Source organism: Octodon degus, unplaced genomic scaffold, assembly GCF_000260255.1.
Source record: "Octodon degus isolate 3935 unplaced genomic scaffold, OctDeg1.0 scaffold00003, whole genome shotgun sequence".
NCBI lineage: Eukaryota > Metazoa > Chordata > Mammalia > Rodentia > Octodontidae > Octodon > Octodon degus.
In genome coordinates this window covers 1,353,192-1,380,757 of record NW_004524579.1, presented here as the reverse complement: position 1 = coordinate 1,380,757, position 27,566 = coordinate 1,353,192, and the positions used below count along the sequence as shown (strand labels likewise).

The following is a 27,566-nucleotide window of genomic DNA, read 5'->3' as shown; positions in this document are numbered from 1 at the left end:
CCCCCCAAAACTAGCATCCCTTAGAAAGCCAAGAACAAGAATTCAGTGTTTAAGACACTCAAATTTCAAATTTGTACACAGGCTATATATTTTTAAAGACATTCAAACATCTTCCCAAATGGGAAACTATTTCAAATATATTCTATTATCTACAAGAATATTTTTAAAAGACGTAAAGAATGTATGAAATATTTGAAATATACGTGGGTTCCACTTGGAAAAGGTGCCCATTAAATACATAAAAACATTAATTATTTAGTCAGGTAAATCTATAGATTACACTAGTCAAAAAAATTTCAAACTTGGCTGGGCATGGTGGCACATGTCTGTAACCCCAGCACTGGGAGGCTCAGGCAGGAGAATCGCTGCAAGTTCGAGGCGCGCATGGGCTACCCAGTGAGTTCAGGCCAGCCCCAACTGCACAGCAAGACTCTCCCTAAATCAAAACTCAAAATTGGGCAGGAAGCACGGCTCAGTGACCCTACCATGTGTTAGGCTCTGGGTTCCATCCCTCGTACTTGCAGTCCTTATTATCTTCTCAGCACATGTTTTAAATACATGTACAATTGTCAAGAAGCACATTTAAAATACACCTCATCAAAACCAGGTATTTCCCATTCATAACATGTCCTATGGATTCCTATAAAACTTAACAACATTTTACGAACTTACCAAAAGCTGCTCTACCAGCTTCTTCACGTTCCGCCCCATCTCTGGAGACTGCGACCCACTACATGCTAGTTTTATTAACATGGCAAGGAAGTTTTTACACTTCTTCACGTTTTCTAACATCGCCTAAACGTCAAGAAACATAGCACAAGCGTTAGCCAGCAAATGAGATTCGAGAACTCTGGCAAGAAACCGTATTGGTGTACGCAGCAAGCAGGAGCGTACCGGAGAAAGACCTGCCTGAGCAGCTGCTGAGTTCTCTGCTTTAGAAGTGGGCTCATCTGAGGGCGCAGACGGTGTCCCCACTTCTGCAGGCTTCAAGGTGGTCACAGTACTCACCGGCTTTACAGGAGTAACCGCGACAACACTGGCTGGCACAGGTATTGACTGAAATTGAATTAGGACACGCTAAGGTAAGTGTCGCTGGGTACCGCACTTCACACCTAGTCAACTACCAATCGATCTGGACATCTCTGCTTTGAGGGGACGCAGTAAGAGTCCACAGAAGCGTAACACAGAGCTCTGGACTCCAACATACCTGGGATTCACTCTCATCTACCCTCCTACATTTTACTGCCACCTACGATGGTACACTAAGTACAGGCAAGTTCTGTTCTATTACTTATACTATTATTATATATTACACTACTCTATTGAGTACAGGCAAGTTACTAGCCTGCTAAATCCTCTCATTCCTATACAAAAATAGGATAGCAACAGTTCTTCTACCCCGGAGTTGTCTACAAAAGAGAATTCCATACAAGTAAATCCCCAAAAAGTATTGTTCATGCCTCTCCATAAGTATTTAAAATAGCTGGTCTTTATAGGAAAACAAAGAATTATCTGCCTGGCACTCTTCTGTTTCTTCCAACATATTAAGCAACGTGATCTACTGATTATCTTATATGCAAGCAGGCTGCTTTTAAACAGACCATTAAAATAAGCATTAAGAATATTACAAAATGTGGTATTTTTCATACAGAAAAATTCATTCTCCATTCTTTTGGAATGAGATGTGACTCTAGCACCACCTGCAGGACAAATATTTTAATACAAGAGATCGCAACAGGTAATAATTTTCAAAAACCAGTGTCTCAAACATTAAAAGCTGCGGAACATAAGAACAGCTTAGGGTGGGAAGCAGGTGACAAGGAGCAGTATTCACAATTAACACACAAAACTGAATATTGCACTATGATTTTAATTTAAATGCTTATGTTCTGCAAGCACCCACCAAGAAAAGTCAGTTTGTTATAATGGTCAAGAAAACTTCCTGGGGCCTGGCGAGATAGCTCAGTGGAAAAAGCGCTTGTCTGGCAAGCACAGGGTCCTGAGTTCAATCCCCAGTACCGGGGGAAAAAAAAAAGACCAGAAAGAAAGAAAATTTCCTTCTTCGATAGTTAAGCTACGTCAATTTGAACGTACACCAAAATTTCCACTTTAGAGACTGGTGCGTATATCAGACAACAATGTATTCATGGGAAAAGGGGAGGAAATTTAAAACGCTGGTATGATGCAGAACTAATGATGAAATAGTGAACAAAAGAGGTATAATTAAAAATTACAACTAAATTAGTAAAATTCTATTAAGTAGAGAAAGTCTCAAAAGCAACAACAAAACGGCACCACCCCCCTCCTCCTCATGCCCTTACTCCTGCTTTCCAGAGGCAACAACTGTGTAGCTTCTTCTGAACCCTTCTGAAGAATTTTTAAATGACCTTCCAGACTTACGTACAGAAAGTCTTTCTTCAGAGCACATTATCTGTCACAAACTCTAGGTAATACTACATTTAAGAAGGCATGGGCCGGCCAAATAGCTCAGCGGATTAGAGTGTCTTCTTAGGCAGATGCAGGGGCTGGGATCTGATCCCTGGGCCTGCCCTGCTGACCCCGCCCCCAGAGTGGGCTGAGGAAGAGATTGAGACTGGGTGTGGCGGAGCCTGCCTATAATCCCAGCACTTGGGAGGCTGTAAACAGGAGAATCACTATGAGTCTGATCTATGCTGTGAGACCCTGTAGATCCTGTAGACCCGTCCTAAATACAGGAAAAAAAAATTTAAAAAGGCATAATCTAGAATTTGGCTTAGCAATTATGTCTTTGATGACTGTGAGAGGGACCCCTCAGAGGAAGGCTGTCCCCTCACCTCTGAAGTGAAACAAGATCCAGTGAAACGTGAGCTGAGAAAAAGTGGTCTGTTGTTTGTGAGGAAGTATATATGGCACTTTACTTTTCTTATCAATATTGTATCCTTTCTCCATACTATTGCTTGGGCCTGAAATATTCCCCAATAGTCCACGTGTCAAAAGCCTGGTTCACAGCCCAAGGTGCTTCTGGGAGTAGGCAAAATATTGGAGAGGTAGATCCTACGGGAAGGCTTCCAGTCACTGAGGTAGGCACTTGAACTGGAGACTGGGACACACACCCCACCCCTCCTATCTCTCATGGTTCCTGACATGTGAAACCTGTCTCTGTCTGTCTCTCCAGGGTCTCAATAGGTAGTCCAGGCTAGCCTCAAACTCACGAGCCCTTGCTTCCACATCCCCCGTGCTGGGATTACACATGTACCACCATGCCCCTAAACGTTTCCAAGTCAATTTACCTCAGGTATTGCAGACTAACACACTCCAGTACAAATCTGTCCTTCAAAATGCTCTCTAATAAACCCACTACCTGTGCCTTATCAGAGACATGTACCGTCCACACTAGTTACACATTTTAAGGACAGGGAGAAGTATACAGTCCTGGTCTCCCCGGGCAATGATGGATGGGTGCTCTTATATTTAACCATAACTTAAGACTCAGTACTCTAGTACAGCCATTGGCATTTCGGTTCTTTGCAAGACTGTATTGCATTGATTAGGTACGTCTTGGAGACAGGATCAAAGGCTTGGAGTATTTGTGAAATAAATCTAGGTGAAATAAGTTATATGTAGAGCTAGAAACATAAACTATATGCAAATTTAGTAGAACAAATTGCATTTCAAAAAGGGTGATTTTCACCTGGGATATAGCTGAGTGGCCTAAGTGCCTGCCTCGCAAGTGCAAGGTCCTGAGTTCAATTCCCAGAACCAAAGGAGGGGGATTTTCTGTACCTGTCTAAAAGAGTAATCCTTTTAGGATTGTTATTTGATTAAAAATATTAACTCTAAGAAAGAAATCACTTGCATGGTTACATAACCTAATAATAGTCAGATCTGTATCTTCCTCATTAAACACAATCTAAAACTGAAGATAAGTTTTAATTAGTTTTTACGTTATATTTACTAGAATAGACTATGTTTTAAGACATGTTAAGCAAAAATTGCTAGGAAAATACACATTTTAAAAATTTCTTAACACATGAATTTGCCTTTCTGGTCAAATAATCAAATTCAAGTGCAGAGGACCACCTCTCCTTCAAAGAAGAGCAATGGTGTCCACTTTGGCTGAGCCTGGCCCTTTTCCCTGTACTGCTGTGTGCAGAGCTGGCTAGGACTTTCCTTATTCCTTCAGGTGGCGTTAGGCAATGCAAATCGGTCCAGCCGAGGTGCAGATGTGTAGTCTTTGAAACAAGGTAACAGGGCAGTGTTACCCTACCCCTGGCCCTAGAAACCTGTAAGCTGGGCAGGATGGAATGCAGGCTCCATGCTCTCAGCTGAAATTGAGCATCGCGATAAGAGGCTATGACTTCCCAGGGCATAAAAGATTATACATCTCAGTGAAGCACTGATCCCAAAACAACAGATATTACCTCAATTGTGCCTTCGCATTATGCAGATTATGCTTTCTGCATCTCTCTCTTTCTCCCTCCCCCTCCCCTGCTCTTCGACTGCAGAGGTGAACGAAGGCCTCCTACCCAGCCCAGCTCACGGCACTCGCCTACTTCCTGCCTTTCTCACAGTCACTCATCCTCCAGCCACCCCCTTCTTCATGAATTAAGAAACCCAGGGTGGCTCTAGCTTGAGGCCTTTGTTGCAGTTAGCCCTTGTCCTAGCTGGACTTAGGACCCCTTGGCTTCCTACAACTACAAATACGCCTTTGTGTCTTTATTCTCTCCAAGGGTTGCACTGAAAGCAGTAGATAGGAATTAACTCACTAGAATTCCAATAGCTTTTCCACAGGATTACAAATATAAACCTGCCAGACCACGATTAGGACCAGAAAGGGCTCCCTATATACAAAGAATCCTATGTAGTCTCATTTCTAAGTTCTTCCTCATTTCTAGGAAGTACTCCCAAATGAAGATGCTTTGCTTCTGACAGTGGATGCAGAATCTTTAACTGCACTATTTGACAATTTCTATTGCCCTAGATTATCAATGAGGAATAACCCAATTTAAAATGCGTACTAATGCAAATAAGGAAAAACAATCCACACAGAAATGTCAATATTAATGACAGACATATAGTTGTACATAGCAATCTAGATATACCATTATATTATCTTCTTTGACATACAACTTCTTTATTAGTGTACTAAACAACAAGATCAGAGGCTGTCTAGTTGGAACCTATTTGCAATCACCAGGATGATGGAGACAAGAAGACAAAGTGTGAGGCCTGCATAGGCCAATTAGCAAAACTGATCTCAAAATTTAAAAATAGTTGAGGATATAGTTTAACACTCCTCAGGTTCAGTCCTCAGAGACACAAAAAACAAAACGAAGCTTGATAGTAGAGCCAAGATTCATGCTAATTATAATGATAATTAACATGAATATTTCAAGGTCACTGTAACATTTGAGAACATTTTTAAAAATCTCTGATTCCTACTGTGAAAGTTTCAGGTATATATTGACACAACATAGAACTCTATACCTCCAGTTTGGAAACTACATTCATAATTTTTAAAAATTCTGTTTCAGTTTGAGCTTTCCCACCTACCTAAATTCAGACTTCTAGATCTTTATAAAAGTGACAAATGTAATCAGTGTCCACCAATTGTGATTAGCAACTAAATGAATACAAGCTTTCACTTTCTTTCTTTCACTTGTAAAACACCATTAAATATTCAGAGGGCACCGACACAGAACCATGGCTTTAGTTATCAAGGGCAAGATCAAGGTTTAGGATGTGAAGACTCTAGTACAACGCAAGAAGTAGCTTCCAGGAAATCTGCTTTGCCCTCGAAGGTCAGGACAGCGCAGCTCCTTCAGTTAGGCAGCACAATTTGTTTTTCATGTCATGAAAATTTATGACGTACAAATGGTAATCTTAACTTTCTAAGATCAGGTTGGTGTCTTCTCTGCAATCTATCTTTAACCAATGCCATTATAAATATATGCAATGTCTAAGAAATATATTCAATGAAAAAACTACTAAACTAGTGCTAGTTTAAATATTTAATAAAACATATGACAGTCTTTGGCCCAACAATCTCACAAAGCCTAGCACAGTCAGTAGTTCAGGATCGGGGTGATCTGACATGGGCAGAAGAGGGAGAAGACTCGCACTGGTGGCGGCCCAAGACAAGAGCAGCAGTGGAGCTGCCATCTAGCCTATTCACCTCCTCTTTTATTTCCCCAAGAAAAAATCTATCAGCACAGCAGAGCAGCTGGGCCCAACATGCGCGTCGTGGTAGATCCAAGTGAGGGAAGGGCAGACTGTGATGAACCAGCAGAAGGCAAGGGTCTGTATGGTCCTAGCCCCTGGGAACACTGCTGGGCTCGTCAGCTCCTTCAGGTCTTCTTCCGCTGCAGGTACACCTTTGCTCTTTAGTACCACTTCCCCAGAACATCTCCTGTCCACTGGATGATCCCAGAAGGAAGAGGCATCTGACTGTGTTGGCCAGGTGGGACAATGCTAGCAAGCCTTGTGTGCTCTAAGTTCTCCACTAGGTTGGCTGAAGCTGTACTGGGTCTGCAACAAGTCTAAATTCTTACTCTCCTTCCATCCCACAGGTACTAATCCCTAAAAATATCTCAGATACCAAATTCTAGCTCATCATCTACTTCAAGAGACCCTGACACATGGCTCTTAGGTATATTTTGGTCACTCTAATACATTTCAGTAAAATATACCCAAGAGTACACACCCTACTTTCTGGTTTCCCTCATCACCAGCATTTCCCACCTTAATTGTCATGATGTCACCTACTCAGCAACTTACACATTTGGCAGGAAGCAGCTAAATAAGAAAGAAAAAAGCAAGAGTAACTAGCACACACACAGCCACACGTAAGTCACAACTCACTTGTACTGAGGAACAGTTTGGAGCAGTGGTTGCCGCAGTAGTCCCTACTTGTGCCAACGTCTTAACAGGTGCCGCCGCCACTTTCTTGAGCAGCTGTGAGCTAGAATTCTTAGGGGGAAGAGACAAGATAGCAAAGTCATCAGTACTAGTTTCTTACAATCAATCAGGACTGTGGAGAACACAAGAGCAGCTGTCCCTTGGAAACTTACTTGTTGTAACTGGATTTGTAATATTAAGGGCACATGCGCACTCCGTACTATCACCCCAAACAGTGAGCTTGCCAGGTGGCACCCGTTTCACATTTCTAAGGCACCAAATCCGTAAGCACCCTTTTATCTGAAGCATCACACAAAATAAGCACTATAGCATTCTGCATTGAAAGCTTGAACTTGACGGTGACTGTACAGGAGCCATATAAATTCTTATTTAATATTTAAATAGCAACAAAACCCCACTACTCCATATTCTTAACCCACAGAGAGAGCAAATAAGAAAGGGAGAGAGCCAAGAATTATTGACAGAGAAAATAACTAGTTAAGCATCTAGAGTCAAATGAGAACATAAAAGGTGAAAGATTTATAGGATCTGAAGAGAAACCAGAGTATTCAAATGAGAACATAAAAACAAACAAAATGGGCAAGGAATTATACTGACCCCAAAATGGAATTTTAATTCAAATGGCCTGAGTCATTAAGAAAATGTTAAACTATATTCAGCATTTTATGTTTAAATAAAAATATCCACAGAAATATTTTAAAATTCTGTCCCATAAGCTTCAGTCATCTAGAAAGATCACTATGTATATAAAAAAAATCATTTTCTAACATGTAAAGCTAATGATCTATTACAGCTCTTGTTGTATGTCTTAATTTCTACACGGTATAGATAAAAATGAATGTGATTCACAAGAGCCTTACTGTCCCACTACAAGTGAAAAGTGAAGCAGAATGTTTACTTTCTTTTAAGATGCAAGTTGCCCTTTTGAACATCCTTAGAGAATTATAAAATTTTTGAGTATAAAGATTGAATTTTTGCACATGCCTATAATCCCAGCACTTCATGGGCTGAGACAGGAGGATCACTAGAATCCAATTCGTGTAGTGAGACCCCGTAGACCCTGTACTGAATACAAAAATAAATAAATAAAAATTTAAAAGGACTGAATTTCCATTCAATCTTTACTAATTATCAAATGATAAAACAAAAAACCTTAATTAAATCAGCATATTCAAAGAAAGTCACTTAGTTTAAGAGGCTGAGTTACACCATCTCAAGTTATTCTTACTAAGAAATATATACACCTTTATATGAAGGAATCAGCCGGCACGCTGAGGAGGGTAGGGGATTTACCGTCATCGTGCAGATCTTGACGGCTTGCGTGGTCACCGGGACCGCTGGCCGGGCAGTTACGGTGCTCGCGGCTTCTGCTCTCGTCACCCCTGGCTGAGGAGACACCAACATCAACTGGCCACTGTTACTTCTGATCAAAACTGTTCCTGGAGTTAAAAAGGAGAAAACGTAAGTTGAATTCATAAATAACAAGCATCACGTACACTTCCTTCTACCATTTCAGCACTGTAAATAACACTCAGTATGCAACAAATTCCATGTGCACTGAGTACATACAAGAGGGTGGTACGTGCTTCCACTGAAGGCTACTTAACATATTAAAGAGTCTAGTAAACATCTGGGAAAATACTCTTGAAAGGAAAACAGTTTTTCTCATGATACCAAAATTATAAAGCTGTATTATTAAGTTTGTACGGCAACAGCCCACCACTAAAACAAGTTGGTACAGAACAGAACCCCAAAATAGACTTAATTATCACCCAAAAAGTGCTTGGCCTCACTAGTATTCAGCTTTTATAATTTTTTGGATTTTTAAGTATTTGCATACACTTTAACAATTGACTATGTAATGTGAAAAGCCAAAATTGACTATGCTTAAAATCCAAAAGTTTTGGATTTTGAGCTAGGTATAATGGCACATGACTATAATCCCAAGGCTATGGGAGTTTAATCCCAGCCTTGGCAATTTCGTGACTCGGGGAGAACTTTTTTTTTTTTTTTTTGTATTTTAGTATAGGGTCTACAGGGTCTACAGGGTCTCACTACGTAGATCAGACTCAGTGATTCTCCTGTGTTCAGCCTCCCAAGAACTGGGATTACAGGCATATGCCACCATGCCCAGTCTCAATAGCCATTTCAGCACACCATTTTTTTTTTTTTTAAAAGAGAGAAACTGGGGAGAAATACCTCAGTGAGAAAGTCCTAGATTCAGTCTCTAGTATTTTGCACACACCAAAAAATAGCCTCAGATTTTGGATTAGACTCTCAACCTATGTCAGTTTTTTATAAGAGGCCCCACAGCCTCAGAAGTAAAGAACTGACTACAAAATAAACAGGGTTGGGTCTATTAGCTGTGGGAAAAAATTAAATGAGATATCTGTTTCTCACACATTCACTAGTGATACAAAAGTAAAACTAAATTTAACTTAGTATAGAAAATTATCTTTTGAACTTACAATAGGCAAGGACAGGGACTTCTTAAAAGTAAGTAAAATGTGATACATTCAATTACATTTAAAGTAAGAACTGATTACCAAAGGAGCTCTTTAGTTAAAAGACAAGGCACAAAAATGGAATAAGACTTTATTTTTTTGAATAAAACTTTAGTTCACATATATTCAAAGGACAAGTATTCAAAAGTGCATATAAGAAACAAGGCGACAGCAAAAGGAGGTAAATTAAGACCACAGTGAGCTATCACTCCCTTCATAGCTACCTAGAATGGTAAAAGTAAGCCCAATGACAGTTAAAAAGGTTCTGTCATGCTTGGTAGGTGTAATCTGACACAACTTGACCCCATTTACATGACTGCGCCAAGCTGTTTCCCTCGGCACGCCCTACAACCCAGCCTTCCTAACTGGAACAGTCACAGCTGGAGCTCCACTTCCAAAATGGCAGCGTGAGCAGCCCCTCAAACCTATTCCCCAACAAAACAGACAGTGAAAATTATTTTTAATACAACCAGTGAAAGCCTTTGAAAATAAACTATCAATACAAATCTATATAGTCATGAAGAATAGCAAGAACCAGTGGCATGTGAACTGCAACCAACCGTCTCCCTCTACTTTCTCAGCTTAGCACGACAGAAACTGCACTTACCGTAGTACAGCCAAGAACACAAAGCTCCCTGTCTCCTGAGCTTCCTGCAAAGGCTGCGCTACCTTCCTGGGAGAGGTGAATCCCAGCTCTTCCCTTTCTAGAATCTGCACCCCACACCCATACTGAAGATGATAAAGTTAAGACACATACATCCCAGAGTTTCAAGAGGTTCTCTTCTTCCACCTGTCCCCACTCATAGAAAAGAAGGCTCTATACTTCAGAGATGGCACACTGAGAATGCTGGGACTCCAGTGACTCCAAGCCCAGCTCCTTCACAAGATTGGGGCTTTACGCTGACTAGTCAGGGGAGACTAGAGTGTCACTCAGTCCCACCTAGTACCCCGTTCCTAAAGCAAAGGGGCCAGTGGAAAGAAGCACGCCATATAGGCCTGGCATGTGCTCTAAAGTTCTCCCTAAAGGAACAGAATTGCTTTAAATAAAGTGTGGACAAGATCAAGGGCACCCCCAAATATGGTGGAGCTATTAAAAGAAGACTAGCATTTCATGAGAGGTTAAAGCTAACCCACAGGTACAGAGTCCTTCCCAATTAGGTGGAAAACAATCGAAACAGCTCGACAAAACTTTAAACAGGATAAATACAAAGAGCTATAGCAATATATGGCATAGGAGAAATGTTTTTAAAACAGTGAAAAATGAAGACAACACCTGTTTAAATGAGACAGGACTAGAGAAACAAAAATAAATAAATAAACACAGAAAACAAAAGTAAATGGTAGACCTAACTCCAACTATATAAACCATTAAATATAAATGTATTAAATACTCCAAGCAAAAGGCATAAAGTATAGGACTGGATTTTAAAAAATCCAAATCCACCTATGTGCTACCTATTGAGACACATAAATTAGATTAAAAGCATTCAAGGATACAGGCATCATAGTGCATACCTGTAATCCCAGCACTCTGAGAGGTTGTGGTAGGGGAACTGGAAGCTCAAGCCCAGTGTCTCAGTTACTCTTCTTTCATTGGTGGGACAAATACCCCACACCCCAAATGAAGGAAGGTAAGATTTATTTAGCTCACAGTTCCTGGAGGTTTCACTCTATACTTAGCTGACTCCAAGGAAGAGTGGCACACAGCACAGACCAACCTTTCATGGCAGCAGCAAAGAGCAAGAGCAAAAGGGAGGAGTAACAGGAACAGAGGCTACTGAGAGCAAGTCTCTCTCCTCCTCACCTGCCCTGCCTAGGTGTAGCACTCACAGACTTAATCCCAGCAGTACTCAGACCCATAACCCCAGCCTTGGATCATCAATGAATCACAACTCTAGGACCATGCCCCAGTGACTACATGAGGCTTTGCAGGGACAAACATGCACAAACCACAGCACCCGGGATAGATAACTTAGCAAGATCCAGTCTCAAACAAAAAATAAACAAATAAATTTAAACAGCTGAAGATGTACCTCACTGAGAAGGCTCTGCCCTCATTAATATAATTACCCCCTTAGGAAAAAAAAAAAAAATGACTACAGTGCTCACCACTAGTATCAAAGTAATTTATACAAGGAAAGTCACTAGAAATTTTTAAGTAAAAAAATAAAAGGTGGGGCTGGGGAGACGGCTCAGTAGAATAAGTGCTTCCCTGGCAAGCACAAGGGCCTGAGTTCAATCCCTGGTTCCACAAAAAAATAAATAAACAGTATTTATAATGATAAAGAGCCTAATCAGAAAGATGCAACAGCCAGGTGTCATGGCACATGACTGTAATCACAGAACTCAGGCTGAGCCAGGAGGATCAACGTGAGTTGGAGGCCAGCTTGGAATACATAGCAAGTTTAAAGGCAGCCTGAATTATACAACAAGACCCTGCCTCCAAAGAGAGAGAGAGAGAGAGAGAGAGAGAGAGAGAGAGAGAGAGAGAGAGCTGTACATTTGAAAAACAAAACTTCAACATTTTAATCAGAACTTTTCATTAAAAACAAATTATAAATAAAGAGAAAAATAGAGAATTCAACAATGATATTGATATCCGCCCAAACCCAGGCCCTGCGAGTGTGTGGGAGAGCTTCTGCTCTGTCCTGCGCCTGCCGGACCAAGCCCAGGCCCAAGCCCAGGCCTGCCACATGAGAGAGACCTTTCCCAGCATTCTCCAGACCTCTTTCGCCCCTCCAGAGCCAGCACAGCCCGCCTTGTGAGTGAGAACTTCCCCCAAGCTCCAGGGAGCCCTACAAACCTGCCAAAGCGAGGCCCAGTGAGTGTGTGGGAGAGCTTCTGTGGTCTCCTGCCCCCTCGCTCATTCCCCTCCAGAACCAGCCCAGGCCTGGCATACAGGCCTGGGGTGAAACTCCACAGCTAAAGTCCCTGCAGTGAGACTAGGGTCAAAACCATGCAGCTAATCCAGGAGCAGAACATCTTGCCAGAGGTGCACAGCAGGCTTACCTCTAAGGCAGCAGCAGGAAGGAGCTAAGCACAGTAGCCAGACCCAAGGCACAACTGCAAAAACTAGAACATGGTACATTGGTAACTGAATTTCATTAGGCAATAAGGTTATAACTGGACCAAAGCTCTACAAGGAGCAAAATGGAATCTCAGGCCTCAAGCCCACCCAGAACAAGTGCAGAGGACACTAGCTCAACTGAAATGTATGAAGTAATAGCATCAGAAGTAAATAAACAACAGCAGAAAGGTATAAAGGAACTCAGAGCAGAATTAATTTCTGAAATAAAAAAAGGAATCTCTGAATTACAGCATCTAAAGTAAAGAATCAAATACAGAAACATGGAGAAAACCCAATCTGAAAAAAACTCTGCAGTAAAAGAATTAATAACTGCTTCTAAAGAAGACATTTTAAAGTTCAACATATCAATATTTGATGGAAAATACCTGTTCCATGATATGCCAGAATGTTTGATACTTAGACAGATAGGGTAAAATGAACTGCATATATTGCAGGCTAATAATTACCTTCGGTTCTGGAGAGTTAACAACCCAACTTAGCAGTTCAAAATTGGAGAAAAGGAAGGGCTGCAAGGTCAGCCAACATTTTGGCCATAGCCTTTCAAGGTCAGTGAAGATTCGGGACATAGGAGAACCTGTACTGTAACAACATGTAACTCAGTTGTGCTCCAAATCTTCTGATCAGGAAGATTATGGAGCCACAGAGGAATGTGTTCGATGAAGTACAGTGTGTCTGGGGAGAGTCACATGGAGAGAAAAAACATTTTCTCAGGCTTTCACAGAGAGCAAATTGGTCAAGCAATGGCCATGACTCATCCACATGTCTGACACTGACAAAATGATGTACAAAGAGTGGTACAAGGCTACAAGATAAATCCTGAGAGTACTTGGCTAACCTTATCAGATACAAAAGTTACATTTCTTGTTATATAGGTCTTGCTATATCTTGGATTTAACCATCCAGCAGAAAAGTATAAAAACGAGATATATAAAGTAAAGCCATAGTAATATGATGAGCTGTAAAAGGCTCAACACAATAACCTCTGAGGATAACCCACTAATATTACAGACTGCTAGACAGTGTTAGATTGTTTAGTTGAATTCAAATACCTATAGTATTTAGATGCCAACAGAATATTCACCTCTGACAGAGAATTTTTAAAAAAAGGATACAAAGGAAAGATCATTTTGTATTTCCATATATAAAATAGGATAAATTTACAGCTACTTTTGCTTAATTCAATGAGAAGAAAGAGGTGTACTAACAGGGTTTGGACATAATATCCTGTCTGCTTCTTGTACTATAGATAACCACTAAGAATATAACAATATACAATGTATTGATTATCAAAACTGTCCTATTAATCAGCTGTGAAACTGTCTCATATTTATTTCTCAATAAAAAAGAAGACATTGATAAAAAATACAGGAGACTAAAAAATGATGGATTGTTTAATAAGTAATACATGAAAGAAATAGATCGCGTGAAGCAGAGTCAAAGAGATATAGAAGAACTTAAAATCTCAATCAAAAGCCTGCAAAACCATTTGAGTGAAAGTGAAGACAGAGTTTCAGATCTTGAAGACACTGGTGCAGCTAGTTAAAAATTAAGAAAAGATCTCTTAAAAACAACTAGGATGCAGGAAAGAATAATCCATCACCTGCAAGATGATGCAAAGATGAACAATGTGAGACTAATGGGCATCAATGAGAAAGAACGAGTGAACACAAATGACATTAAAAAAATACGGGCAGAAGTAATAGCAGAAAACTTCCCAAATATGAGGAAACAATCTGACATTCAGGTAACCGAAGCATACAGAACGACAAATAACTTCAACCCAATTAAAAACACACCCAGACATATAATAGTCAAGATCCCAGAAATCCAGCACAAGAACAACTTACTGGAAGCCACTAGAGAAAAGAAGCAGATCACATTCAAAGGAAAACCCATCAGAATTACGGCCGACTTCTCTTCACAAACCATGAAGGCAAGAAAAGCATGGAGCAGAGTACTTCAAGTCCTCTATGAAAACAAATCCCAGCCCAGACTACTTATATCCTGCAAAACTCTCTTTCAGGTTTGATGGAGAAGTGAAATACTTCCATGACAAAGAACAAATAAAGAATTTCATGATGACAAAGCCAACCCTACACAGACTACTGAAAGATGCTCTAGAGAGGGACCAAAATGATCACAACTCCACAAACGAGAACAGAATGAACCCACTAAACAGGGCAAACAAACACAGGACAAAAAGAAGTAAACAACAGTAAATAACATTTCAATTGAAAGTCAACACATCTCGATTATAACCATCAATGTAAATGGACTCAATTCACCCATTAAGAGAAATACATTGGCACAGTGGATTAAGAAACAAAATCCAACAATATGCTGTTACAAGAAACACACTTAACTCATGAAGACATTCATAGGCTGAAAGTCAAAGGATTGAAAATAATACTATATGCCCCAGCACCTCAGAAAACAGCAGGGGTAGTAATTCTGTTCTCAGATAGTTTCAACTTCAAACCAAGAGTGACCAAAGGAAATAAAGAAGGCCACTATATACTGGTTAGGGGAAAAATTCAAGAGGAAGAAGTAACACTCATAAATATGTAAGCACCAAACACGGTAGCACCCAACTATAAACCTTAATGGACATGTAAAATCTGATATCCAATACCATAATCTTAACAGGAAACCTTAAAATGTCCTTATCCCAAAAAGATAGGTCAATCAGACAAAAAATTAGCAAAGAAGTAGCAGAACTGAACCAGAGCTTGAAACAAATGGACTTCATGGACATAAACAGTGTGCCACCCAACCACAGCGGAATACACATTTTTTCTGCTACACTAGTCATTTTTTAAAATAGACCACATACTAGTCCATAGGTATGCTTAAATATATGCAAGAAAACAGAAATCATCTCAAGCATATTATCTGACTACAGTGCAATGAAACTGGAAATAAACGACAAAAGAAACCAGAAAAAACCCCTAAATACATGGAAATTAAACAGCCTACTCCGCAATCAATAGGTTACAGATGAAATTAAACAAGAAATTCAATAATATCTACAATTGAATGAAAACTCAACCACAACGTATCAGAACTTATGGGATGTGATGAAAGCAATTCTCAGAGGGAAATTCATAGCTTTGAACTCACACATTAGGGAAACAGAACTGGAACAAATAAACACCCTAATGCTGCACCTCCAACATCTAGAAAAGGAAGAGCAAACCAAACTCAGAGCCCAAAGATGGGAAGAAATCATAAAGATTAGAGCAGAAATTAATTCAATTGAGATGAAGAAAACAATTCAAAGAATTAAAGAATCAAAAAGCTGATTCTCTGGAAGATTAAATAAAATTGATAAGCCCCAGCTAATCACATCAAAAAGAGGAAAGAAACAATTCAAATACAAGCAATAAGGAATGAAAAGGGTGTAATCAGCACAGACCCAGTGGAAATTCAGAAGATTATCAATAGCTACTTTGAGAATCTTTACGATCACAGAATAGAAGACACAGATAAAATGGGCAGATTCCTAGAAAGGTACAAATTACCAAAACTGAATCAAGAAGATATAACAACTCTCGATAACCCAGTAATAGCCAGTGAAATACAAGATGTAATAAAAAGCCCACCAACAAAGAAAAGTCCAGGCCTCGATGGATTCACAGCTGAATTCTACAAGAAATTTACAGAAGATATAATCCCTACATTCCTCAAACTCTTCCATGAAATTGAAAACAGTTCTCCCAAAATCATTCCTGGTAGCAAGTATTACACTGATACCAAAACCAGGTAAAGACACAACCAAGAAAGAGAACTACAGGCCTATCTCCCTCATGAACATAGATACCAAAATCCTCAATAAAATCCTAGCAAATAGAATACAGCAAATCATCAAGAAGATCATACACCATGACCAGATAGGATTCATCTCAGGGATGCAAGTATGGTTCAATATTCAAAAATCTATAAATGTAATACACTATATCAATAGAGCGAAAACTAAAAACCACATGATCATCTCCATTGATGCACAAAAGGCTTTTGACAAAGTCAAACACTTATTCATGTTCAAAGTCCTACAGAAAATTAGAATATAAGGCCTCAACTTCAATCTGATAAAAAGTCATCTATGACAATGCAATGGCTAATACAATTCTCAAGGGGGGAAAACTGAGATCTTTTACTCTCAGATCTGGTACAACACAAGATGTCCTCTATCACCACTCCTATTCAATATAGTTCTGGAATCATTAGCTAGAGCCATTAGACAAGACAGAGAAATAAAAGGAGTAAGAAATAGATAAAGAAGAAGTTAAATTATCATTATTTGTAGATGACATGATACTTTACTTGGAAGACCCAAAAATCTCCACCAAGAAGCTACTAGATTTAGTACAGAAATTCAGTAGCATAGCAGTATACAAAGTCAATACCCAAAAGTCAATAGCACTCCTCTACACAGATAACAAACACACTGAGAGGAAAATTAGAAACACAGTACCTTTTACAATAGCACCAAGGAAAATGAAATACCTTGGAATTCATCTAAGTAAAGAGGTCAAAGACATTTTCATGGAAAATTACAGTACTCTGAAAAAAGAGATCGTAGAGGATTTCAGAAAATGGAAAGATATTCCCTGCTCCTGCATAGGAAGAACCAACATCATGAAGATGGCCATACTCCCAAAATTATTGTACAGATTTAATTCAATCCTTATCAAACTACCAACAACATACCTCCCAGACTTAGAGAAATTGTTCCTAAAATTTATTTGGAACCAGGAAAGACCCAGAATAGTAAAGGCAATCCTGGTCAACAAAGACAAGGCAGGAGGCACTACAATTCCTGACTTGAAATTATATTACAAAGCTACTGTGATAAAATCAGCATGGTATTTGCAACAAAATAGGCCTGAGGATCAGTGGAAAAGATTAGAAGATGCAGAGGCCTCTAAGAACACATTCAACCACCTGCTCTTCAACAAAGGGGCCAAACACGCCTACTGGAAGAAAGATAGCCTCTTTAACAAATGGTGCTGGAAAAACTGGTTCTCTACATGCCAAAAACTAAAACTTGACCTAGGTCCATCACCATGCACTAAGCTAAAGTCAAAATGGATTAAAGACCTGAACATTAAGACAGAAACACTAAATCTCCTGGAAGAGAAAGTAGGAGGATCTCTTGAAGACATAGGGGTAGGTAAATAGTTCATAAACAAAAATGAAATCGCTCGGGTAATAGTTGAAAGAATTAACAACTGGGACCTGCTCTTATTGAGAAGTTTTTGCATGGCAAAAGAAATTACCAACAGAGTGAAAACACAACCCACAAATTTCAAAAAAATCTTAACTAATAAACAGACAAATGTCTGCTCTCTCAAATTTATAAAGAACTAAAAAACATCAGGGCCCCTCAATCCAGAAATGGGCATACAAGATGAACACACACTTCTCAGAGGACCAAATTAAAGAAGCAATATGTGAAATGCAAATTAAAACAATACTGAGATACCATCTTACCCTAGAAAGAATGGCTATCATAAACAAATCAACTAACAACAAATGTTGGAGAGGTTATGGGGAAAAGGAAACCCTTCTCCACTGCTGGTGGGAATGTAGACTGGTGCAACCATTATGGAAATCAGTGTGGAGACTCCTTAAAAAACTAGGACTGGAAGTCTCATTCAAACCAGCTATCCCCCTACTGGGAATTTTCCCAGAGGAACTGAAAACATCATAGTGACATATGTGTACCTATGTTTATAGCAACACAACTTGTGATAGCCAAATCTTGGAAACAACCAAGATGCCCATCACATGAGGAATGGTTGTAAAAGATGTGGTATTTCTATACAATGGAGTATTATTCAGCTATAAAGAATGATAAACTCGAAGCCTTTATATTTAAGTGGATGCTACTTGAAGATATACTTATAAGCGAAATAAACCAGACCCACATGTGTAAATATCATATTGTCTCCCTATAAGAACTCAAAAGAAGAACTACAAATAGAAAGGTGTAACACAATTAAAAGGAAAGCGAGAACTTGAGGATTGGACAATAAGGAGAGGGCAAGGAGAAAAGCTGGGAAACAGGACAGGGGCAAAGCCATACATTTATATGTACAAGATAGGTAAGGCAATGATCCTGAGAAACATCAGCAGGTCTTTGAAACTAGCAGTTAATTGATAGGATTCTCACCCTGACTAATTATATATGCTAATACCTGTGAACCAAGCCACTGCACTGATAACAGCAATGTGTAATAGAAGGGTCACGCTTGGAATGTCTGTCATTCTGATCTTCTAAGTACGTACTTCTTGTCATGACATACTAACTATTACCATACTGTCTCGCAAGTAAAAGGTTTTTTTCTTTAAATAAAGGGTAAGAAATGAAAAAAAGACACAAGGAAAAGAAAAAAAAAGTCACAGGACTGTCCTGCTATAATGCTGTATATGGTTAGATTTCTTTTCATATATTTCTATCTGTGTAAAAATATGTTAAGTGTTTATTCCTATTTTTTTAATTATTTTTTTCTTCATATTCTGTAAAGACTTAAAGTTCAACACATCAATACTTGATGGAAAATACCTGTTCCATGTTATGCCTAAAATGTTTGATATTTAGACAGATAGGGTAAAATGAACTGCATATGCTGCAGGGCAATAATAAGCTTCTCTTCTGGAGGGTTAACAACCAAAGTTTGCAGATCAAAAATTGGAGAAAAGGAAGAGATGCAAGGGCAGCCAACATTTTGGTCCTAGCCTTTGGAGGTCAGTGAAGACTCAGGACATAGGAGAACCAGTACTGTAACACCATGTAACTCGGTTGTGCCCCAAATTTTCTGATCAAGGAGATTATGCAGCCACAGAGGAATGTGACTGATGATGTAGAGTGTGCCTAAGGAGAGTCACATGGAGAGAAAACATTCTCTCAGGCTTTCACAGAGAGCAAATTGGTCAAGCAATGGCCATGAGTCATCCACATGGCTAACACTGACAAAAGATCTACAAGTGCGGTACAGGGTTACAAGATACATCCTGAGGGTATTTGACTGACCTTATCAGATACAAAAGTTACATTTCTTGTTATATAGGTCTTGCTTTATCTTGGTTTTAACCATCCAGCAGAAAAGTATAAAAACGAGGTATATACAGTAAAGCCATATTAATATGCTGAGCTGTAAATGCCTCAAGTCAACAAATTCTGTGGATAACCCACTACTATTATGGACTGCTGGACTGTGTTGGATTGTTTGGCTGAATTCAAGCACCTACAGTATTTACATGCCAATAGAATATCCATCTCTGACTGGACTAAACAAAAAAAAGGGGATACAAAGGAAGGACCATTTTGTATTTGTATATACAAAATAGTTGGATAGATATACAGCTACTTTCGCCTAATTCAATGAGAAGAAAAATTTGTACTTATAGTATTTGGACAGGATATCCTGTCTGCTTCTTGTACTATGGATAACCACTGAGAAGATAACAATGTACAAGGTATTAATTATTGAAACTGCCCTATTAATCAGCTTTGAAACTGTCTCATTCATATTTGTTTCTCAATAAAATTAAATTAAATTTTAAAAAATGATACAACTTCAACACCTCACTTTCAATCAAGTTTCGTGAGGGATACGGGTGTAGCTCAGTAGTACAGTGCTTGTGTAGCACACACGAGGCTTTGAACTGGATCCCCAGCACCACACATACACAATGGCGAGACCTTGAACTGGATCCCCAGCACCACACATACACAACATAACCAGACACAAGGTCAATGTCATGGTTATATCCAGATGTCCCCAAAGGCCTCATACACATGCAAGCAGGGCTCTTACAAGGTGATGCATCATGAGTGTGATTAGCTGATGAGTTTATAGCTAAATGTGGTGGGGATGGGGCCTCTTCCCAGGAGATGGGCCACTGGGAGTACATGCTGGTTCTGTCTCCCTTGCTCATCTCCTGATCAAACTCTCTCCTTCCTGCTGCCATGCCATGAGCTAATTCTCCTCTACCATTCCCCTCAACCCTTTCCAAAACACCACAAGAAGGGACTATGTCTCAATTCATTCTGTAAGGTTAAGTATTATCAAATTTACTTGACTACTACCTGACAGTACACCCCATCTATAAGGTCAGTATAACCAATACCAAAAGCAGACAAGGACATCATAAGAAAACTATCAACTAATTATAACCTCATGAACATAGATACCAAAATTATCAATCCAGTACTAGCAAACTAAATTCAGTAATATATAAAAAGGACCACATAACATTTTTTCGCAGAAATGCAAGGTTGGTTTAATACATGGAACACTGAAAAACAAATTATTTTATATCCAACATGGCTGAATACAGAGTCATATCTGAGAGACTCAGAAAATCAACCAAAATCATAGATAATTGGAAGGAGACATATTCCTTGATATAAAAAAGTCAACTTGAAAGAAAGAGACTCGAACAAAATATAGGAGTTAAAAAGAGGGGAAACACCTAGACAGGGCTGACCTGCAGGGCCTCCACTCTCACACAGCCATTTTGAGAACTTCCCAAATAGCTGGTTGGATCCCAGAAGTGAGGCAGTCTAGCCTCACAGGATAGATTTGGGGGTATACATGCACCTTTGTCCCACTGTCTGCTCTCCACACACAAGGCTGACGCCCAGCAACATTTTTGCTAGCAGACAGCAAGAGGCCAGTGATCAGTGGCACAAGAGGTTCCCTTCCTACCTACCTTATCTCAGACTCCAAGAGGACAAACAAGTGATCTTTGGTTATGTAGGGACTGTTCAGTAATGGACACTAGGCGTGCCTAAGTCACTGGCAGGAGACTGAAGTTTGTCCCACAACATCTGAGACATTCACCTACCACACAGAGCTAACACGGGTCCAGTTTGAATCTGTAACCTTGCACCCTGGGCTGGCTTTAGTCAACACCCAGCTCTCATTGTCTTCACCAAGCTTAGACTGGCCAGAGACTGTGTGACACCCAGCACGAATACTGGGCAGCCTCGGTCTCCTTGTGGAGCTCCAATCAAGTGCAAATCTTTCCCTAATACAACTGACTGTGGTAGCTTCTGTCTAGCACCAGATACACTGCCTCCAGGTTGGGCACAACAGCATCTCCATTCTGTGTTTCTCAAGAGTACTGGGCACAGTCACAGTCTAGCACAATAGACTAGTCCTCTACCTGCCTAGTAGCAAGGGTTAAGAGTCTACCAAGTGGGCTGGGGAGATGGCTCAGTGGAATAAGCACTTCACTGGCAATCGCAAGGGTCTGAGTTCAATCCCTAGTTCCACCAAAAAATAAATAAATAAATAGTTGTCTGAAGTTTGGGGGTCAGGGAGATGGCTCAGGGGTATAAGCGCTTCCCTGGCAAGCACAAGGGCCTGAGTTCAATCCCCAGTTCTGCAAAAAAAAAAAAAAAAAAAAAGAAGAGTCTACCAAGTCTGCCCACTGCTCTGGACACCAGTGTGACACCACATAGTGCCCTGCACCCTCACTGTTTCAGCTAGCATCTCCCCACGTCAGTCCTGGCAGCACCTGCATCCCCTCTGGGTGTGCCAGTGCGACATTAACCTCCACTTGGTGTCTGGAGCTAGACACTACAATATTTATATCAGGTACCCAGTGTTGGCCCCCAGCAAGCAAGCATTCACCCAAGAGCCAGTGCTCAGAATCCAATGCTCTACGCCTTTCTTTGGATGGCCTGGGCACTTGAGCAGTGGTTTGTGAACATGGCACCACCGAGCTGAGAAACCTAGGGGGCTGGGGAGATGACTCAGTAGAATAAGCACCTCCCTGCCAAGCGCAAGGGTCTGAGTTCAATCCCCAGTTCCGCCAAAAAAATAAAAAATAAATAAAAAAGAGAGATAAGAAATCTCTCAGAAACTTATAAACTATAAGGAAGGGTAATGAGGAGTGTGATGTTTTGAGATTTAAAAAAACTGCAGGCTTGGAAAATACTCTTCTAAAAATATGTAGGAGGGCTGGCAAGATAGCTCAGTGGACTAAGCACCTGCTTGGGCAAGTACAGGGACCAGGGTTCGAGGCCAGTACCACATGCTACACCAGCCCCACCCCAGTGCGAGCTGAGCAGGCCACCAAGACTGGGTGTGGTGGTGCATTCCTGTAACCCCATCTGGGGAGGCTGGAAACAGGAGGATCACCATGAGTCTGAGCTGCATAGTAAAACCCTGTACCAAATACATAAAAAATAAATAAAATAAAAATATGTAGGAATTATTTTTTCTTGAGTCAGGTACCCAGTGTTGGCCCCCAGCAAGCAAGCATTCACCCAAGAGCCAGTGCTCAGAATCCAATGCTCCAATTTAGTCAACACCCAGCTCTCATTGTCTTCGCCAAGCCTAGACTGGCCAGAGACTGTGTGACACCCAGCACTAATACTGGGCAGCCTCAGACTAAATAATATTTCCTGAGTATTTCTTATTCTCTTGTCCTCTAGTTCAATCTCCATTTTTATTAACCTGTCTTACTAATCCTCAGCCTACTTGTTTTTTCTGTTATTGTTCTTTAATATTACTAATTTTCCTTTACTCACTCCTTAATAGGACACTTAAGAGCAATCTAACCACCTTCCTTCCATCCTCCAGCGTTTAATTATGCAGAATATCATTTTGCTTCATCTTCCCATAGCCACATCATTTACTCCAATGAATGTTTAGGTAGTTAGCTATATCTTGCTACACCTCAAGACTATTCTAGTTTGAAAGGAACTAAAATTGCTTTATTGCATAGGTATTTACATATATAAACACCTGGTTTGTCTTAAGAGTTTGTTCTATAACTACAGATCTTGTTCCCTTCATTAAGAGTGGTAGAGTGTTCGTTATTAGAGTTTTTCTTTTTTAAAAAAATTTTATTGAAAAACAAATAGCAATGAGACAGTTTTAAAACCAATTAGGACAGTTTCAATAATTAATACATTGCATATTGTTGTCTTAGTGGTTATTCATAGTACAAGATGCAGACATGGTATCCTGTCCACAAACACTATTAGAACAAATCTTTCTATCACTGAATTATGAGCAAGTAGCTGTATATTTATCCTAACTATTTTGAATATACAGATATGGACAATCACCTAGAGAGAAAATATTCTCTCAGGCTTTCACAGAGAGCAAAGTGGTCAAGCAATGGCCGTGACTCATCCACATGGCTGACACTGACAAAGGATCTACAAACTGCAGTACAGGGTTTCAGGTTAAATCCTGAGGGGATTTGACCGACTGTGTCAGATACTAAAGTTACATTTCTTATTATACAGGCCTTGCTTTATCTTGGTCTTAACCATTCAGCAGAAAAGTATAAAAGCGAAGTACAAAAAATAAAGCCATATTATTATGCTGAGCTGTAAAAGGTTCAAATCAACAGAGTTTTTTCATTATGCTTTGTGCTTGATAATCCCGTTAATTGTTCAAATATGAAATACTTCAGACAACGGGGCATAGTTACGGTTATCAACTGGTGATCAGTATATGCCAATATCCAGATTGTCTGGGGGCAGAACCGTTACTACAGTCCATTAGCAAAGAACTGGACACTACACCAAACAGGCTGCAACCTTTCCTCCCTAACAAACACAAGTGCTAGTATCCTGGGGCAAACACAAAGGACAAGAGCTAGCTTAGCCTGGAGGACATCTCTGAAAGTTGATGCCCTTACAGCCAGAAGTAATTCTCTCTGCAAAACACAGGCACTTCAGATCACTTCACATAAACAACAGCAGCACTAAATGCTACTTACTGGACATATAAAGCTAAAAAGACTTCACAGAGGCAATATTTTAAGACAAATCTTCAAATAAACCACAAACTCTCTTCACTCTACTCGACTTTCTCACACACACACTCACACACACCCCACAGATATACACTGGAGCATGCGGAAGAAACGCAAGAGAAGACTCCTGAGGTCTTTCAACTCTCTCAAGGCAAAGCAAGGGGCCACAAAGGAAAAGGAAAGCAAATGCCAGGCAGTGGAACTCCATGAAAAGAGTATAGGAAGGGCTGATGACACCAGGCCAGTTCAAAGAGGAAATGAACCAAAAGTCCACAACAAGGTCCCTGAGTATGTCCACAATGAGTTCAAGAGAAATAAGTAAAAAACTGGACAAGCTAACCAACAGTTCAAATGTGAATGACAGACTCAACAAGGATATTAAAATCCTCAAGAGATGTCAGACAGAAATACCTGAAACAAGAACTATATAGGATTAATAAATTGTAGAAATGATCAACGTAAAGACAAGAGTTGTGGAGGTCCACCTGAGCAACTCTCCTTGAAAGAAGACTATTTGTCTCCATTTTGCCTGTGCCTGAACCTATTTCCATGTATTGCTAAGTACAGAGCTGGCTAGGAGTTTTTCCTTTTCCCTTCAATTGGCCTTAAGCAATGCAGATTGGTTTAGCTGAGGTTCTGGTGGTAGGCTCTGAAGACGGCACGCATGTTCCCCTGATAATACACACCTGCAGCTCTTTAATATGAGCTGGGTTGAGACAGGATGAACAGCCAATGTTCCACACTGTCAGCTGGGATCAAGTCTCAAGATAGAGGCTATGACTTCCTGGGGCTTGAAAGAGTACACATCAAGGGGCTGGGGAGATAGTTCAGTAGAATGAGCACCTGCTTGGCAAGCACAAGGACTTGAGTTCAATCCCCAGTACAGAAAAAAAAAAAAAAAAAAGACTGCACATCAGAGCTGAAGCATTAGACCCCAAAACACTAGATACTATCTCAATAGTATAATGCATATTACTTTTTCTGTATATCCTTCTCTCTACATATGACAGAGGTAAATGCAGGCCTCCTGCCTAGCCCAGCTCACAGTACTCACCTGCTTCCCGCAATTCTCAGTCACTCATCCTCAAGTCACTCCTCCTTCACAACTGAATAAAACTCAGGTTAGACTCTAGGTCGAGGCCTTTGGTCCAGAAAGCCATCACCATGGCTGGACTTAGGGCCCCTTGCCTCCCCATGTCTATAAAAATGCCTCAGTGTCTTTATTCTCACTGTGGGTTGTTGCACTGGGAGTGCTGGGCTGGAATTAACTTGACGGGATTGCAGTAATTTATCCATGGGGTTACAAATACAAACTTTCAGACCAGGCGAGGACCAGGACAGGCTCCTATAAAAAGTACCTGCAAATGAGGACAAAACAGTAAAGTATAATGAAGTATTCCAAGAAGCCATGAAAAAATTAAAAAACAAGAGAAACTATCCAGAAGCTACCAGAAAATATTAAGAAAACCAGTCTAAGGCTAATTGGTGTTAGACAACACAGATGAATTTACTAACATTTTCCAAAAGCCATAGAAGAAAATTTCCCAAATATAGTGATACATCAATTTTTGAATGGCTCTAAGCTTAAATATTCCACTACCCAAACACCAAAGCTTGAAAAAGAAACCTGTACAGTGTTCCTAATTTTGCTTGATGGTGACCCAAAAATCCAACTTGAAAAAAACCTGTCTGGGCCAAAAGCAAGACATGTGCTGCACCTCGAAGAGGACGCGAAGGGCAACACCTGGTACAAGCCCCACTCTCAGCGACAGCACAGTGCTGTGTCAGTGCGTTCAAACATTCACTGCTGCGCTCTTCTGTGTGTTTCACTTGTATAAAATATCATCACTATGACTCTAAAGAAAGTTAGTAATACCAACAATAAGGCTAAGAAGAAAACTGAGAACCATGATAGAATTCAAGATAGAAATCACTGAAAATTTTATTCAAATCCTGGAAAACTAAATTGTAAGTGTAATCCTGGGGCCTCAGAACCAATTTGATTTTCCATTATTCCTTATACAAAAAATGTCTTCCCTTCTCCAACTTTTCAGTGTTCAAATGTGAATATGGAATGAACAGAGTCTGACAAGCATGTAAGAAAGAAGTTTAAGGGGGCTGGGGAGATGGCTCAGAGGAATAAGCACTTCCCTGGCAAGTGCAAGGGCCTGAGTTCAATCCCCGGTTCCACCAAAAAGGAAAGAAAGAAAGTTTAAAATGCAAGTGATGTTTACAGAACATGAAACAAATATGACAAAATAAGAAGCACAGGGGCTGGGGAGATGGCTCAGGAGAATAAGCGCTTGCCTGACAAGTGCAAGGGCCTGCGTTCAATCCCCAGTACCGCAAAAAGAAAAAAACAAAAAAAAATTCAACTTCCTAAAAAGTCAAAAGCAATAAAATTGAGACCCCTTCCTAAAAAAAGATAGCCCCCCCAAAAAATCAACGAACCAAAGAATTATTTAAAAGAATAAATAAAATAGACAAGAACTTGGCCACTTATCAAAAGACAGAAAAGATTCACATTAATGCAATTATAAATGAAAAAGTGGAAATCAGAACATTGTTCAAATCCAAAAGTACTACATTTAAAAGATTATATTTCAACAAATTAGCAACTTCTGAAGAAGTAGACAGATTCCTAGATTCATACAAATTACCAAAGCTAATCCAGGAAGCCATAAATATTCTTAACAATCTAATAACAAACATGGTAATAAAGAAGCTATCAACTAGGGGCCAGCAAAATAGGTCAGCAGATTAAAGCACCTGCAAGCAAGTGCAGGGGCCAGGGGTTGATCCCCTGGCCAGCATGCCAGCCCCACCCCCAGGGTATGCTGAGAGGTCGACTGAGACTGGGTGTGGTGGCGCGTGCCTGTAATCCCAGCTCGAGAGGCTGTAAACAGGCGGATCACTATGAGTTCAGTCTAGTAGTGAGATCCTGAACACCCTGTAGACCCTTCCCTAAAAAATACAGGGGAAAAAAAAAAGTATTAGTGAAATTCATAGAATTTAGCAGTGAAACCATGAGGTGCTGGGCCTTTTTTAGTGGGTAGATTCTTTACTTTTAGGGAAGGGTCTACACGCTGTTCAGGGTCTTGCTGTTAAATCCGACTCATAGTGATCCACCTGTTTACAGCCTCCCAAGTGCTGGGACTACAGATGTGCGCCATAACACTCAGTCTCAAGGGGCTGGGGAGATGGCTCAGTGGAATAAGCGTTTCCCTGGCAAGCGCAAGGGCCTGAGTTCAATCTGGGGTTCTGCAAAAAAAAAAAAAAAAAAAAAA

The 27,566-nt window shown here is 40.1% G+C and overlaps 1 protein-coding gene across 1 annotated transcript in view; it reads right to left on the bottom strand.

Moving 5' to 3' along the window:
• The window catches only part of Taf4b (TATA-box binding protein associated factor 4b), a gene marked incomplete at its 5' end in the record, with an annotated part of 144,285 nt that overhangs the window by 105,394 nt on the left and 11,325 nt on the right, over window positions 1–27,566 (bottom strand). Inside the window, 4 exons of the mRNA XM_023713331.1 lie at window positions 673–795; window positions 895–1,056; window positions 6,841–6,948; window positions 8,191–8,336. Of these exons, the coding sequence (XP_023569099.1) occupies window positions 673–795; window positions 895–1,056; window positions 6,841–6,948; window positions 8,191–8,336 (539 nt within the window). The remainder of the gene's footprint in view (window positions 1–672; window positions 796–894; window positions 1,057–6,840; window positions 6,949–8,190; window positions 8,337–27,566) is intronic.